Raw genomic sequence first — 16,512 nt, 5'->3', positions numbered from 1 at the left:
TAAATTTCTAATTAGTGCAATTAAGACAAAAACAACACATACTTCTTCCTTATTGTATATTTTCTAGAAATGATTTCGTACTAATTCAAAAATTCAATTAATCACAGAAAAGACATAAGCAACAGAATAAAAGTCAAAGACAAAAAATCTTTTGAAAACAATACCAAGGCCGGCAAAAATTGCAATAAACAATAAGTGGAAATTTTCGAGAAGGCTTTTCTAACAAACTCTCAGTATTAGCCTTAAGTTGAATGAAATCAAATGCAAACAAAAGAAAATAAGAAAAATCTGAAATCATTCAATTTTTCAACAACTGAGAAAATCAATAAAAGAATATAAATGTAGGTGCCAGAACAAAGCTAGGATGATACAAAGCAGAATTTGAAGAAAATGGACACAATGTAAGGAACACTGTATCAAAAAGACTAATTCTCGATTTTTCAAAGTTAAAAATAAAAAAAAATTAAGAAAAACGAAAACATTTCATTGTTCCGCATTCGAGACATAGAAAAGACGACGAGCTATCCAAGACAAAGATCAGTCATCTTGATCAGATCAAAAAAACGAAATAGCAGAATTCAAACATACGAGACATTGAAACATTTTGCAAAAAAATGGTCAAAGAAAAATTTTGAGACTGCATTTATGAAAAAATTTTTAACGGTTTCTCAAAAACTTAACGCCAAAAGCGGTTAAATTTTATTGAAACAAAATTAAAGTCCCTCATGTTTCACAAAAAGGCTATTTGTAGTAATTAAAACCCAAAATCGAACAAAAAACTGAGAAAAATTGGAAAACTACCAAAATCGGATTAGCATATGTACAATTTTTATTAAACAAAATTATATCGAGGTAGAAGGAGGCGCTGAGTAAATGATTTATCAAAATGAAGTTGACATATTAACTGATCTTTGACAAAAAGACGGCTGAAAGATTCAAAAATAAGAAACTAATAGAAAAAAGTCAAAAATTAACTAAAAAATCAAGAAACATGTGCCAATTTTGAAATATCAAGAAACATGTGCCAATTTTGAAATTCAAACGCATTTTCAGGCTCTTTAAAGCACTGTGGTATCAATTTCTGAGGTTTACATTTCAATACAGCATCGAATAAATATTATTTCTACAAAAAAACCAAATTACAAGCAAAATAACTAGGCTGCTTAGACAAAAAAAAAGGCTAAAAACGGTTATCTATATGTGCCATTCAGTCAAAAAATACTTTTCAATGTCAAAAAGTCATTCAATAAACGCAGCGCATGATCAGAAAAATTATCTCGCTCAGAAAAAATTAGTTCAAAGTACAATTTTAACTCGCTTTCGCTTTTAGGTCAAAACATCGTCTGAACGAATAGTACTTCCGGTAAAAAAAACATTAAGAAAACCCCTACTCCTCCTCTTCGAGTCGTAAAAAAAGACAGCGCCCCGATATAATTCAAATTCATTGAATTGTAAAAAAACCAACAGAAGGCCAATAATAGCCCCAGCTATCGCTGTGCGGCTATTAAAAAGATGACTCAACATTAATTTCCAGTCTCTCTATTAATTTTCCGTCACTAGCACACCTTAACCATGAAGATGAGCAATCGACACATTTTACACGTGTTCAAGACCATTGAACCATTTGAGATGCCATGAGACAAACAATCTGAATTCTCTCGCATTGCTGAGATGCACCAACCTTTTCAATCTGTTGCTGTAGATTTCTGACTCCACTCTCGCGACAGTAGCTCTTGATTAGGGACAATATGGCCTCGTCGGACAAAGTCAGCATTGACTCACTCAGTCCCGAAAGCAGTCTCGCTTGAGGCAACAAGTAGTTCTAAATCACACAAAACAAGACAACTCATTAGCGGTAAAAAAAACGTCGGCCTTTCAAGCAGGGTTAAGAAAAAAATTCAAGCTTCACAATATGTTTCCTATTTATTCAGTGATTTCAGACTGCCATAATATGGTCTGCCATAACGGAACTGTTTCAATCGATGGAAAAAACCATATACAATTGCTATTTTGCTCCCTTAAAATAGTACATACATTAGTTCAAATGACTTGTAATAGCCCTAATAAGGCCGCGAAAAATGTGTTATTCGGAAAATAGAAGTTCATAATCTCGAGGAGATTAATGATAACAGAATAATTACCATGATCACAGGGTGAGAGAAAACATTAAAAAGATCCTATATAACATCAAGTGTAAAAGACTAAGGGAATCAATGTTAAGAACGATAATAAAAGAATAGAAAAAAGTTCAAGAATTAAAAACGTTTTCGGCTCTCATAGCCATCATCAGTTATCTTTAAAAAAACAGAATATAAACTGCTTATTCAGAGCACGCCATAACAATAGAATCTAAATGGAATAAGAAACATACCCGGCAGATTGCCGGAAAATAGCCGCCGTTGATTCCAATAAGCATTATTGGGATTGAAATAACAGAAGATATTGAAAAAAAAAGATTTTTGTACAAAAACATTTTTTTAAGTCCGATTTATTTTGATGGCATTTCGTAGTTGCACATACTTCTGTTTCTTAGAGAGAGGCTACAGGGGCTACTATCAATAACAATAAGCATTAGAGAGAGGTTACTAATACTTATAGGACCGACGTTCAAATAGCGGGCATCTAAAATTGGGCTTTATGGGTTTATCCCAATTCTATTTCTGACTTCAATTTTTTATACTGACTCTGTTCATTTTGAATTGCTTTGCTGAGCAACGGATGTTCAAAATCACTTTTAGCAGAATGAGAGAAGAGAGAAACTAGCCTAGAGAAGTCAAAAAGATTTCACGCAAAATGTTGAAAAGGCGGCAAAATGAGGTAAAGCGAAACATTTTTTTATTCGACGAAGTAAAAAAACATAGCAGGACAAGTCCTGACGTACAATTCAAAGAATTTTCATTGACTAAAAAAACTAGACCTAAAACGGACTATGAACGGATTGGAAAAACCATTTAGAAAAAAATCCGATCCAAAAAATCGAAAAAAAGAGTAAAAATCAAAGTGAAATTGCCGCATGTGAACAAAAAACCACTAGCGAGAAAGCGAATTTTTGTTCAAACACCGTTTTCTCACTCTACTTTAAATTTAGAGCAAAAAAATTTCACGCCGCAAAACCACTCGCTTTTTCGCTCCATTTCCTGTTTCGGCGTGACCAAAATCACTACTCCAATTTGACTTCAAAAATCATGTAAATGTGTGAACAGATCTTAAAAAAAAAGACAGCGCCCCAATACAATTCAAATTCTTTGAATTGTAAAAAAAAAATAGGAGCGCTATAATAGCCGGCTGAGAAGATGAGGGCGGCTATTAATAAAACAAATAAAAGTGTAAGTTGTCAAGCTTTATTGAAACAATATCTTCATATCTTCACAGTCAGGGGGCGGCTCGTTTGCTCATCTTTTGAGTTGATAACAGGCTTTAATTTTTCAATGAATAGTGCCTCTAGAATACATAATTTGACACGGTAAAATCTTCTACATTGCATTCAGATAGGTGTTGTTTCACAGGAGCATTGAACTTTTGGTGCTCAGCAAGTCGGGTTTTTATGTGTCGGTAAGTCATTCCGATATAGCAGGCTTGACAACATGTACAATTAAGCTTATAAATAACGCGACTTTTGAGCTCCTCGGGAATCCTGTTTTTCAAACTCAATAAAATTATTTTTAGTTTTTGAGTGACAAGCAACTGAAAATTGTGGTGTAACAGATCCAATTTTCTTCATTATATCCAAATATTTCCCTCTGTATTCCACCAGAATTAGGGTGGCTCGTGCTTTCCATTGTTCTTCATTTGTTTTCGCTGAATTCTGCGTCGAAGTACCTTTTGTGACAATCTTCTCTATCGCAGTCCGAACAATGGGATTATAGAAAGACGGCGGGTATGAATTTTCTTCCCAAAAAAATTTTGCTTCAGACAAACCCTCGTGAAAAAGTTCCCATGTTGATGTTGCATGGTGTATCCGATATACAATACCCTACACTATGTTCTTCTTGTACCTAGTTGGGGTACAAGCATGATAGGGCATAATGAGTCCAGCATCCGTCAGTTTTCGATACCATGCCGAGTGTAGTTTTCCTCTGTGTTTGCAGATCTTCATAACCAACAAGGGGCAAATTTTCATTTTCTTCTCTTTCTATAGTAAATGTCAAATTTTTAGGCAAATTATTGGCTGTTTCTAGTAATTCTTTTTGTTCTTCTTTAATACAAGTCAGAATATCATCCATATACCGGAAGAATAACTTTGATGGCTCCTTTTTCTGCCCACTGATTTTTCTAATACAACCAACTCTTTGTCCAGGTTTTATTGTCCTCATCTGTGCTGTGGAGAAACCCAAACACACCATGTGGTAACAGTGTCCACGCCTATTACATTGGGCGGAAAAACCTCTTCTTGTAACGGTTTTTCCACAGTTTCCACATGGGTTTTTCTCATCCATGATTATTGGTAGGGTCACGATTATTGGTAGGGTTGAGGGATCCTCTTCGTCTTCTGGTGATTTTCCACCAATGCAGGGTTCAAACTGCCTTAGCCAGATGTTTGACAAATAAACAGCCAATTTAGAGCCCATAGCCAATCCGCCAACTTGTTTGTACCATCTTCCACCGGATTGGAAAACATCATTTTTCACAGCACGCCCCAAGAGTCGAATGAAGGTGTCCTTGTCAAAGGCTGGTACTTTTCTTTCATAGATTAAGTTAGCCGCCTGAGCAATCGATTCATCTACTGGTACGTTTGTGTGGATCAACTCTTGACATCCAATGATACAAGAATCTCGTCACTCTCCAATGTCAGTTACGAATTGGCTTCCTTAATCTGTTGAGTGGAACATTCAATTATGCATAACATCAAGTGGAACATCCGAATATGTATAACGTCAAGTGTCAAAAGGAGTTTTTTTGCTATTTGTCATCCTCATTACGCTACAACACCCCGTCAAGCTGAATATGTTATGGAACAACTAAAGGTGAAAATTCAATCCCTCTGCTTTTCGGCAAACTTCAGAAAATGATTTATTCTAAATTTTGAGAAACCAATTTTCAGAGCTTCGAATGTATATATTTCTTCTGTTCCCTGTTATTCTCATCGTCCATCTACTTTTTGAACCGTTTGAGATTTTCATCCCTAAATTAAGACCACTTGGATTCATACTTAGTTTATAGATTTAGTTAAATGTCTTTTTGCGGCAAACTGACGAATAACGTTAATAACGTGGGTCTAACCTGAGCAATGTTGAGTTTCTCCTCTGCAACGTACCCAGACACCTGTATGATTTCCATCCTGTCACGCAGGGGATCTGGAATAGTGTCTGTCACGTTTGCAGTGCAGATGAACAACACCTATTGCAGAAATAATAAATAACATAGCTGACAGATCGCCAGAAATTAGCCGCAATAGCTTTGTAGATCTGCAGTCTCAAAAAGATAGTAAACGAATTAGACGAAAAAGAAATTTCGTTTCTTAAATACTAAGATGTTATATTTCGATAACGAATATGTATAACTTATTGCTGCTTCTAATTGGTGCTCTCATATAATCTTCAATTATAGTTACACACATTCACTTGACCTCATCTCCTTGAATTAAAGTTAAAAGTCAAAATATTTCAGAGCGAGGAAGTCATTTTTGAGAAGGAAGAAAGTCACGTGTGACCCAAAAAATTCATCACACGAAAGAACAAAACATAGCAGGAGAAGTCCTGACCTACAATTCAAAGAATTTTCATTGACTTAAAAAACTGGACCTAGAATGGACTATGAATGGATTGGGAAAACCTTTTAGAAAAAAAAACCCAATCAAATAAACTGAAAAAACTGCAGAACTTAAAGTCAAAATGCCGCATGAGAACCTAAAACCACTAGCGAGAAAGCTAATTTTTGTTCAAGCACAATGTTCTCACGCTACTTTTAAATTAGAGTGAAAAAATTTCACCCTCCAAAACCACTAGCTTTTTTGCTCCACCTCCTGATTCGGCGTGACCAAAATCATTACTAATTTGACTTCCAAAATCATGAAAATGTGTGAACAGATCTTTAAAAAAGACAGCACCTCATTATAATTCAAATTCTTTGAATAGTAAGAAAAACTCGCTCCAAGAGCAAAAATGACGTCAAGCACGCAATTCAGTTGAAACTCCATGAACGAATGAACAAAAAGCAGATTTGAAGTGGTTGTGACGACATATGGTCGTAACAAAAATCAGACTCCGATAACTAACAAAATAAACACCGAAAAGTCCACGAAAGTAAACCAAACAGTACAAAAATAAAAGAAACACCTAAAAAAGCGACAAAAAATTCACTTCATTTCTTCCGGAAAAGTGTTATTAAAAACAATATTTGTAAAAAAAACACTGCAAACAAATTAAAAGAACAACACAAAAAACATTTGGCACAAAAATTTTTTACGAATGTCGAAAATCAGTGGCATCAAAGTCCATAGAACATGTAACTACAACTTGAATTCTTCAACAAGAACTTTAATGAAAGCAAATGGAGGAACACGCAACAAAAGCTGGCAACGATGAAAAGTTCAAAAAAGTCAAAAACAAATGGTATTGAAGCCAATTAAAGTATTAGCTATAAACCTAGACCATTATATAAATCCAATTGTCTAATTGAAGAGCAACTAAGACCTATCATTGAGTCCAGCCGTCATGACAACAAAAAGCAGATACAAAAACGGTCATAATCAAAAACACGAATAATGTTCGAAAACATGTCGTTATCGAAGTCGTTTAAACACGCAGCTTTGAATTTAAAACACTATACAAAATTGAATATGCCTTATGAGAAAGTCAAAGAAAACTCTAATGAGATTAAGTGAGAGAACAAAAAATTACAAAGAACGAAAATCCGAAAAAAAACTAACTTTTTTTGAAATCAAGTGGTAGCAAAATAGTGAAAACAGTTTGATGCGGAAAGAAAACCTTTCAAATGATCAAAATGGGATCCATGGGAGAGCCATATGGAGCTGTCGAAAATTAGACGAAGTGATAGAACAAGAAACCTACAAAAGATGGAAAAATACAAAAAAATCGGTAAAAATTTTTTTAGGAGGTTCTGTCAATGTCGATAAAGGCAATAATTTCAGCTCAAATTAGTAAAATAATTTGAACAATCCTCAAAGGAGCCACTGAGACTTATAAGTGATGAGGCAAAATAACAAAACTACAAAGAACGATAAAAAACACCATCATTTATTTCATGAGGATGAGTAGCGTCAAAGTTTTTGGAAACCATTAGTTGCTATTTGAGGATTTAAACAGTGCAACTATATATTATTAGAACATAAGCATATCCTTTAAAAATCTTCGTAACGAAAAAAAAAACAGCAAAATCAGAAGTGAAAAAAATTGCCTTACATGAAAAAAATGCTATCAAAAACCAAAAATCTTTAAACACCATTCTCTCGCTTCACTTTAAAAAGCACTTTTCAAAAATCATGCCTTACAACTTCATGGTTTTCGCTCCACTTACTACTCCAGCGTGACTAAAATCACTCCAATTTGACTTCTCATTGACAAGAAAAAGTGATAAAAGAGGGAAAAGATCTTGAAGAGAAGGCCGCACACCAATACAATTCAAATTCTTTGAATTGTAAAAAAAACAAGAGAATGCCAATAATATCCCCAGCTATCGCTGTGCGGCTGTTAAAAACCAAATAAAATGGCTAAAGCATTTAATTGTTCTGACCCCAATTAGTAGAGGCGACTATATGCCCAACTGGGCTTTTTTTACGACTCGAAAAGTATTGGTTTTCTTGAGGTTTCTAACGACGCGGAGAGGAGTACTTGTCTTTTTGAGGATTTTTAAACGGATGTATTATTTGTTCAATCAGCGTTTTTAATCGATAATTAATTCAATCGATAAATAATTTTTAATCGATGCTGTATTTATTAATATGCAACCCTCTGAAGTTGATACCAGTTTTTTTTCAGAGCCAAATAATGCATTTTAAGTGCAAAATGGGCATAAATTTATTAATTTCTCCGTTAATTTTGTTTTTTTTTTAAAAAATTTACTTAATTTGGGTGTTTGAGCAATTTTTTTCTAGAAAATAAGTGTATACGGTGAGAGCGTTCCGTTGAGAAATCAAGTATTGAACCTCGTTTTAACGTGAGATAGTTTTGTTTTATAAAATTACAAAGACTCCTCCAATTTCGGCAGTCTTTTTTCCGATTTTTCTTCGTTTTTTGTCTTTGTCATTTGGTTTAAATAGATAACAAAACTTATTTTTGCGGACCATTAAGGATTTAAATTTTTTGTTATCAAAACTTTTCGACGAAGTCTTTGAAATTATTTCCAAATTTTTCTTTCGCAAAACACGTTGGTGTTTCAAATCTTTGTGCTTTTTTTTTACTTTTTTCAGTTAAACAGAAATTGTTAGGTGAAGCCATGAATGCCAGAAAATAAAATGCCCTTGTTTTTCTACTGCATTTTTTCAATTGGATTTCTACTTTCAAAAATTACGAAGTAGTGTTTTTACTTCCTTTTTTTACAATATGTGCAAATTCTCAACATTCCACCACGTTTTCTTCTAGCAGGCATTTTAGTTGTACAACATTTCAATGATTAAAGCTTTTTCATTGATTCTAGTGCGATATTTTTTGTTTTGAAACTGATTTCATTTAATAATGCAGCACTGAGAAAACTTTTGCGGAAATAATTTCCGCAAAAATTGTTGCAGCTCGGTTACAAATTGAACATTTTTTTGTTTTTCAGCATTAATCTGTTTTATTCTGTATTATTTTTCATGATTTAAATAGCTCAATAATCTGAATTTTTTCTATTATATCTGTTAAATTTTAGTTTTCCTTTTTGAATAAATCAGTTTTGGGTCATTGACCTCTCTCGATGTGTCAACTCATGCATGCTGCTCAATTATGTTCTTATGCAAGCGCTTCGAGGGGTCATTAAACATGCAAAAATTTGTCCCTTTTTAGATGTCACGCGTTTAATCTACAAGTCAGTCATTAATGGGGGAATAAAACATAACCGACTAAACGTCGGAAGAATTGCTCTTGAACGACTAGTGGGAGCTCTAATCAATTGCAGCCTGCTTCAGTCGGGGCTGAGCCTAAATGAGACTAAAAAGTTCTATAGTGGGCTTCAAATAACCACATTAGAGGTTAACATATACCACTATTAAGATTTAAAGTAAAAAATGACACCAGTTTCGGCGCACTTTTCATTTGACTTTTATTATTAAATTGCCGCCACTTGAGTTCAGCTGCTTGAAATTGTGATTGAGAGAGAATTTTAGATCACGCAAAATGCAAAAAGTCAAGGGCGTAAAAGTCACTCGAAAAGTCAAAATTGTCAAGCGAAAATTTTGCATAAAAAAAGACACACACGTTTACAATAATTGCTATGAACTACGTTCAAGAGCAATTAATAACTTTCTTGACGATGATACAAGTGTCCTTTTGAAGTAGACCCTGACAGAAAGGAGCTGCGTCCGTTTTAACTCAACTTTGGCATTAATATTGCTTAAATGGGTGCGAAACACATTGAAGTCACAGATAAGCAACATTCATAAAGTTTGGGTGTCGAAGAGATTGCGAAGAATTGTAGCATGTTGCACAAAAGTTCTAGTAACACGTTTAATTAATCAAGGTTATTCAGTTATCAAATGCGTTTCATTTACCAAGCTCAGGTTACAGTCGGCGTTCTGTGTCATTCGCGTCAACTTACAGGGACTTTTAAGAGTTAACGATTATTTTAATTTCTTTGCTACAACTTAAGACTACAGCTTAGATTACAGGTAAGCGGCTAATGCTGAACAACGACAGTATTCGAGAGGGCTGAAATTCCGTTATCCAGTATTGCACTTTGAAGCACGACGACAGCCATGCAAATTCACTAGGGTTTATCTCATCCCAAGACAAAAATGCAATCCACTGCCCCTCTAAGTTGCAAAAAAATAAAGAATGAAAAAGATAAGCGCACTACGAGAAATTAACCGACAAAAAACTGCAGAAATGAACCAAAGGTTGGCACTAAAACGAAAAATCAACTGTTTACAGGAAAATTTGATCAAACAACAAATCGTATCAAAAAGACAAATAAGACCCAAATAATTGCTGTAAATTTAGTTTGAAAACTGAACACAAAATCGATACGAGCAACTATGATTACTATGGAGTTACGAGTTTATAAATTCATTACAACTGAAAGCAATGGAGTGTAAAAAAATCCTACATCGCAATTTGCTGTAGAAAGGGAGCGTTTCATTGCAGACAGTCAATTAGACCTCTTGTTGACTATAATTTAGAACACAAAAATCAGCTTTTAGAGGGAGGTGGGCGCCTATAGCAACAACAAACATGTTTACCTTGGATAGATCCACGGGCACATCTAAATAGTGGTCCAAAAAATTGGCATTCTGTTCTGGGTCTAACAACTCAAGCATGGCAGATGTCGGATCACCCTGGAAGCCACCACGTCCAATCTTGTCCACCTATTCAAAATGCACGTGCAGTGAATATATTAACTAAAACCTTCTGTATACAAATTATACAACTTCTGTATATTTGATTTATCCGCAAAACCATTAATTTTCGTCTTCATCATACCAGGATCGTTAAGATGGTCAAATAGTTAGTTGAATTAACTAAGTATACAAACTTATACACAACTGCTTTCGTCGATCTATTACATTCAATCGCCCCGACACACAATTTGACTACTGAGTAGCCCACTGATCGCCGAAAGCATGAAGCAAATGATTCCGTTATTTATACTTTTGATTAAAACTGGGTTGTGTGTATTCAACGTGTTTGACCACTGCATTTTCACTACCAGAGAGCCGGTTTGTTTTACAGTATGTTTGTTACACGTGACAGGTTCTCAATTATGTTTATGATAAATTAGCCCCTTAATTATAATTATGCTAAACACACTTCAGATAATTGTTCCAACCTCCAAAGTTCTCATTTTTTCCTATTTTTCCAGTAAAAAATGAGGCTCAAAGTTTTCAACATTTTTCACTTTTCCTGCTTTTTGACATCACTATATGGTTAAATTCTTCCAAATTGTGTTCCCAGTCTCTATCAGTCTTTTTGTCAGCTCTCCAGATAATTTAAATGGGAATTTTAACATGGTTCTGATGATCGAAAAAAAAACATAGGTCAAAATTTAACTTTTTAACACTTGTTATGTTTCAGACTCAAGGCTTTTTGGATAACACTAAAACTTAGCTCTAAAATGAAAAGGTATCTCAGTCGAATCCCGAAATTAAAAAATCTGATGATTCGACTTTACCGCTTGCAAGGATAAACATAAACCGACAAAACGTCGGAAGAATTGATATCGCACGACTAGTGGGAGCTCTAATCAATTGCAGCCTGCTTCAGTCGGGGTGGCAGGAGTCTAAATGCGACTAAGAAGTTCAATAGTTGGCTTCAAATAACCACATTAGAGGTTAACATATACCACTCCTAAGATTTAAAGTAAAAATGGCACCAGTTTCGGCGCACTTTACGTTTGACTTTTAGTATTAAATTGCCGCCAATTGAATTTAGCTGCTTGAAATTGCGATTCAGAGAGAATTTTAGATCACGCGAAGCGCAAAAAGTCAAGGACATAAAAGTCATTTGAAAAGTCTAAATTGTCAAGCCAAAATTTTGCATAAAAAAGACACACACGTTCACAATATTTGCTCCGAACTTGCTTCAAGAGTAATTAAACCATTTTTTTCAATTTTCAATTGAAAAAATTTTCCATTTATTGTCAGTTTTGTTTTCATTTAAACTGAAACTGTCACTGTAAAAATGACCCTAAACCAAAAAAGATTTGTAGTGAGCAGCACTCACAAAACCGTGCATATTTTCAAGCAAAAAAGAACAGATGCCGTAATGGAAGCGTCTCCAAACGTCAATTCTATTTTGAAAATGATACTCAGGGTTTTTCAATAAAATGAAAATTTTACGATGAAAAAAAGACAGATTGTTTCTCTAAATTTCCAAAACAGACACTATATTGTTAAAATACAAAAATTTTAGTCTCTCGGGGAAAATAATCAGCGTCCAATTTTCAATCGTTCACATCTTTGAATTTTAACGCTTTGAATGCGCTTAATAGCTTGAAAATGCATTAGATTTATGGTTAATTATCTGATCAATGATTAGAATTGATAGTGGAATATTGTGCAAGACTTCAAAGTGAAAGCTTGGAACATAACAAAAAGAAGGTCTAAAACATAAAACATTAGTTACAAAAATTGCAAATAACTTTTTATAATTTTTTTGTCTGAATCGAATCATCAACCAGACGATTCAAACAACAGAATTTTGCATAAACTATTCAAGACACATAACCCAAAAATTACTGGAAAATATCCACTTGGCTCACTTGACTGCAAAAACGGGGTTGAAATAAATATAAAGAAAACGAATTGTCAGAATTTTCCAAGCGTCATAAACTGCTAAAAATTGGAAGCTATTTAGGTAAACTGCACGTTTAAATTAAACCAGTTTCTCAAATTGAAAGCTTTTAAGCTCAAGACTACCAACACCAAGCAATTGCTCTAATGATTTCTGAAAATATGAAAGAGAATGACTTCCCGACCCGGTTTCAGTTTATCCAGTTTCCTTTGACTTTGGCCTATTGACAGCAACCAATCACTATATCAAATAAAAATGGTCATCAAAGCTTAGATTATGGGAAATAGAGAGATAATAATCAGATGTCAAGAGTAAAAAGCGTGATTTGCCAATATCGAAAATTGTGAAAAACGAAAGGTAAAGCAAACAATTAAAAAAGCGGAGACTCGGAAAACGAATCGCAGCAAAAAAAAATAACTCATCTGGCTGGACATCTGGCTGCATGACATAAAAGAGACATCTGGCTGCACCCAATCAATTATTTCCATAAACTTCGTCGAATTTGGTCAACCTCGTTGAAACATAAACCGACTACAGTCGGAAGAATTGCTCTCGAAAGACAGGGAAGTAGAAAAACATTTCACCCCGCCGCGATTCGAACCACTGATCTTCCGATCCATAACTAGATGCATTGCCCACTCGGCTAACAGGCCCTTGTTTTTGCTTTGCTCTAACCTACTTTATATTAGCAACAAGCTTTACTTCGGAGTGAGAGCAATAGAAATTACCCAAATATGAAGAACAAAAGCGTGAAAAAGTCAATCGAGACGTCACAGAATGTTTCAGAAGAAAAGCGCAGAATGGTAAAGGGAAAAATTGCATAAAAAGACCAACACGTTCACAATAATAGCTATGAACTTCGTTCAAAAGAAATTAAAAAGGGAGAAACTTTAAGAACGACGGTGGTGCATACAGGGAGGACCCAGGAAACATGAAAATGAAACAAAGCCAAAAACTTAACAGTATTCAAAGCCGAGGTCCCAAAATGCAAAACCCAATAAATTTTTCAGCAAAAAATTCCGATCTTTCCTTCTTTCTCATAAACTCTCCTCAGCGTACAATTGATAATTGAAATAATTGAAACCCACCCAGAAAGGGCTAAAAGCTCTCAAATATTCAGCTAGTTGGCTTTGGTAGTAGTCAGCTGGGGCTTAGAGCTAGCATTAGGAGGTCGAGGGAGAGCGGAGTGGGGATCTCGGTGGCGGCGGTGGTGGATGAGTGCGGTTCAAATCGCTTAGCGGAGGAGGGTTTATGGGGGTAGTGCCGGTGAAGGTGGTGAGGGGAGTCATTGAGGTGAGTCAGACTCTAAAAACCGCCCTTCACACCATGAATTTGTCTCCAACATTTTCGGTGAATCACATACTACGAGACTAGTCAGGCTTAAGACTCTAAGAGAGCCTCTCAGCAAATTAATACCCTCCGGGCGTTACCGTTTATCTCTTTATTGAAGACGAAAAAATGAAAACGTGAGACGAAAAATAAATGAAGCGGAAAACTGCATAAAAAAGACGGTAAGACTAAAAACATAGCTGGCAGACTGCCAGAAAAAAGCTGCCGTTGACGCACATCGGGATTGAAACAGAAGAAAAAAGCCAGAAGACCGTCGTATTTTTCAGTACCAAAAAGTGTTCCGATTTGGTGTGCAGTTTCAGTTAGATTCTAAAACCATACTTAATTCAGCTTCTAAACAACGCTAATAAGCTTTATACGAATGTCAGCTAGCAAACACTCGAATGAATTTTGATAACCTAATGCACTATGACATAATGACCGAGCTTTATCGGTTTATAGCGTCTCTTTTGATTTTCCACTTTTGACTTCGATAGTATTCGCCATATTGCGTAATTGAATGCGTAAAAGAACTTGAAATCCATTCAGTTGAAACAGTGGTTATCAAAACAGTGAGTGAAGTGTCAGAAGTCAAGCGTGAAAATCGTGACTTATGTAAAACAAAAAACAACCAACTATGGTCGCGCGAACTGCTCTCAAACGAACAACGAAAGGTTGGCGTCGTTAGTGGCTAGTCACGGCTTAGTGAGGGTAGCTTTAGCTTCATTGGACTCTGCATTTTCAAGTTTTCTAGCTTTGTTAGTAAATAAATCAAAAAGAAAAACTGATTTTAAAAATTTAGAAAAATTGCAAAAGTTTCCACATTTCGCAGTGAAAATGTTTCAAACCGTTTTTTGTCTCTGGATTTCTATCAATTAACCCATCTGCAGGAAATAGAAAAGTTTCGTTGAAAACTCAGAAAAGGACCAAAATATTCAAAAATTTTGAAAACAATTGCAGATTTATACAAAATCTTGCTAAAATTCGTGATACTAATATCTTCAGAACCATTTCATTGCCTCAAGAGACCATCCAGTATCTCTATTTCAAGCTTTAAAAAATTCACTGGCCCATGAAGATCCATAAACTTGGAACATAAAAATTTTCCGAATAGAAAAAAAAATTTTATCAAAAAACTGCTAAAGCTGCAATCATTAAAAAATAGATAACCATTCCATAAACTGTAAAAACTAAGCAAAAGCTTGAAGAAGGTCATTATGACGCTGGTGCCAAAAATTTTTTTAAAAAAAATCACAAAGATTCAAACTTAAAATTGCAAGAATATTTTTTTTAAAAATGCTAAATGCTTAAATTCGCGATATTAAAATCTTGAAAAACATTGCATTACAAAAAGAAGCTATGCCGTAAACTATTATCAAACTCTAGAGAAGGTTATAAGGCTCTTGAGGCTGGAAAAACCTAAAAAAAGAGCAAGTTTTAACAAAAGGTTTCTAAAATTTGTGATATTAAAAAGTTGAAAACTATTCCATGGAAAATAAAAACTTTTCAGTAATTTATTATCATACCCTTGAGAAGTTCTTCCGACACCTGCGTACAGTAAGACGTGAATAAAGAAACTAATAAACTCCAAACAACTTGAAAAAAAAATTTATAAAAAAGCCAAAATTTGTGATAAAGAAGTTGAAAACTAATCGGAGCCAAAAGAAAAATATCCAGTATATTTTTATCAAGCCCTCAAGGAAGATTTCTGAGATTTTGATAATAAGTTACTGGAAAATTTGAATAATAAGTTACTAAGCTGAAAAAACCTGAAATGACAAATGACAAAAAAATTGAAAAACAATGTAAGTTTTTTTTTAAAAAAAAGGCTAAAATGTGTGACGTTGGAATCTTGAAAAACATTCTATTACATCTCGAAACTATACAGTAACCTAGTGTTAAACCCCAGATGGGATTCCTTGGCTCTTGGGGCTAGAGAAACCAAAAAACGACAAAAAATTTGAAAAAGCAAGTTTAATCAAAAAAATTGCTGAAATTTGTGATATCAAAAAATTAAAAACTATTCTATGGCAAAATAAAAATTTTCAGTAACTTACCTTCAAACCCTTAAGACGGGCTTCTAGCCTCTGCGTCTGAGAAGACGCGAAAAATGAAGTATAAGTTAAAAGAAAAGTTTTGTCAAAAAAGGCAAATTCGTGATGTTAAAATGTTGAACTCATTCCACTACCAAAAGAAACTAAGTAATAACCTACAATCAAGGCCTAGAGGGGTTTCTCGTTTCTCTGACACCTAGGAGCGACAAAACTCAAAAAATGACAAAAATTTTTAAAAGGTTCAAAAAATTGTAAAAATTAGTATACATTTGCGTGCTTTTAGCGACGGGGGGGGTGCTGGTTGATGGGAGGCATTAGTGGGGTAGGAGCGCCCACGCGGTGGAGGGGAGGTGGGCGCAATAGTGGAGAGGGCTCAACAGTGGGGGTGTCTTCAACCTCTTAAGAACCGCCCTTCACACCATAAGTATAAGAGTTTGAGCTGAAGCAGAGCTGAAAGGCTCTAGGCACTTAATGCCCACTGCGCGCTAACTGTTTATCCCGTTTTTGAGGACGAAAAGTCTAATGGGTCAGACAAAAAATCCGTCAATCAAAAAATCGCAAAAAAACGACAGGACTAATAATAATTGCTACAAACTTCGTTTGAGAGCAATTAAACGTGATCAAAAGTTGAAGCGAATTAAAAAAACATAGCAGGACAAGTCCTGACATACAATATAAAGAATTTTCATTGACTAAACAGAAAACTAGACATAGAACGGACTATGAATGCTTTATGAAAACCATTT

At 34.7% G+C, this 16,512-nt stretch overlaps 1 protein-coding gene across 1 annotated transcript in view; it reads right to left on the bottom strand.

The window, feature by feature from the left end:
- LOC142341639 (lon protease homolog, mitochondrial-like) overlaps positions 1 to 16,512 on the bottom strand; it is a 128,947-nt gene that overhangs the window by 31,497 nt on the left and 80,938 nt on the right. Inside the window, exons 12-14 of the mRNA XM_075392748.1 lie at positions 10,334 to 10,459; positions 5,221 to 5,337; positions 1,682 to 1,822 (exon numbers count right to left, since the gene is read on the bottom strand). Of these exons, the coding sequence (XP_075248863.1) occupies positions 1,682 to 1,822; positions 5,221 to 5,337; positions 10,334 to 10,459 (384 nt within the window). The remainder of the gene's footprint in view (positions 1 to 1,681; positions 1,823 to 5,220; positions 5,338 to 10,333; positions 10,460 to 16,512) is intronic.

This window comes from Convolutriloba macropyga, chromosome 6, assembly GCF_964194025.1.
Source record: "Convolutriloba macropyga chromosome 6, txConMacr16.3, whole genome shotgun sequence".
Lineage (NCBI taxonomy): Eukaryota > Metazoa > Xenacoelomorpha > Acoela > Convolutidae > Convolutriloba > Convolutriloba macropyga.
The sequence above is the reverse complement of the archived record's forward strand: the minus strand, read 5'-3'. Positions and strand labels throughout refer to the sequence as shown.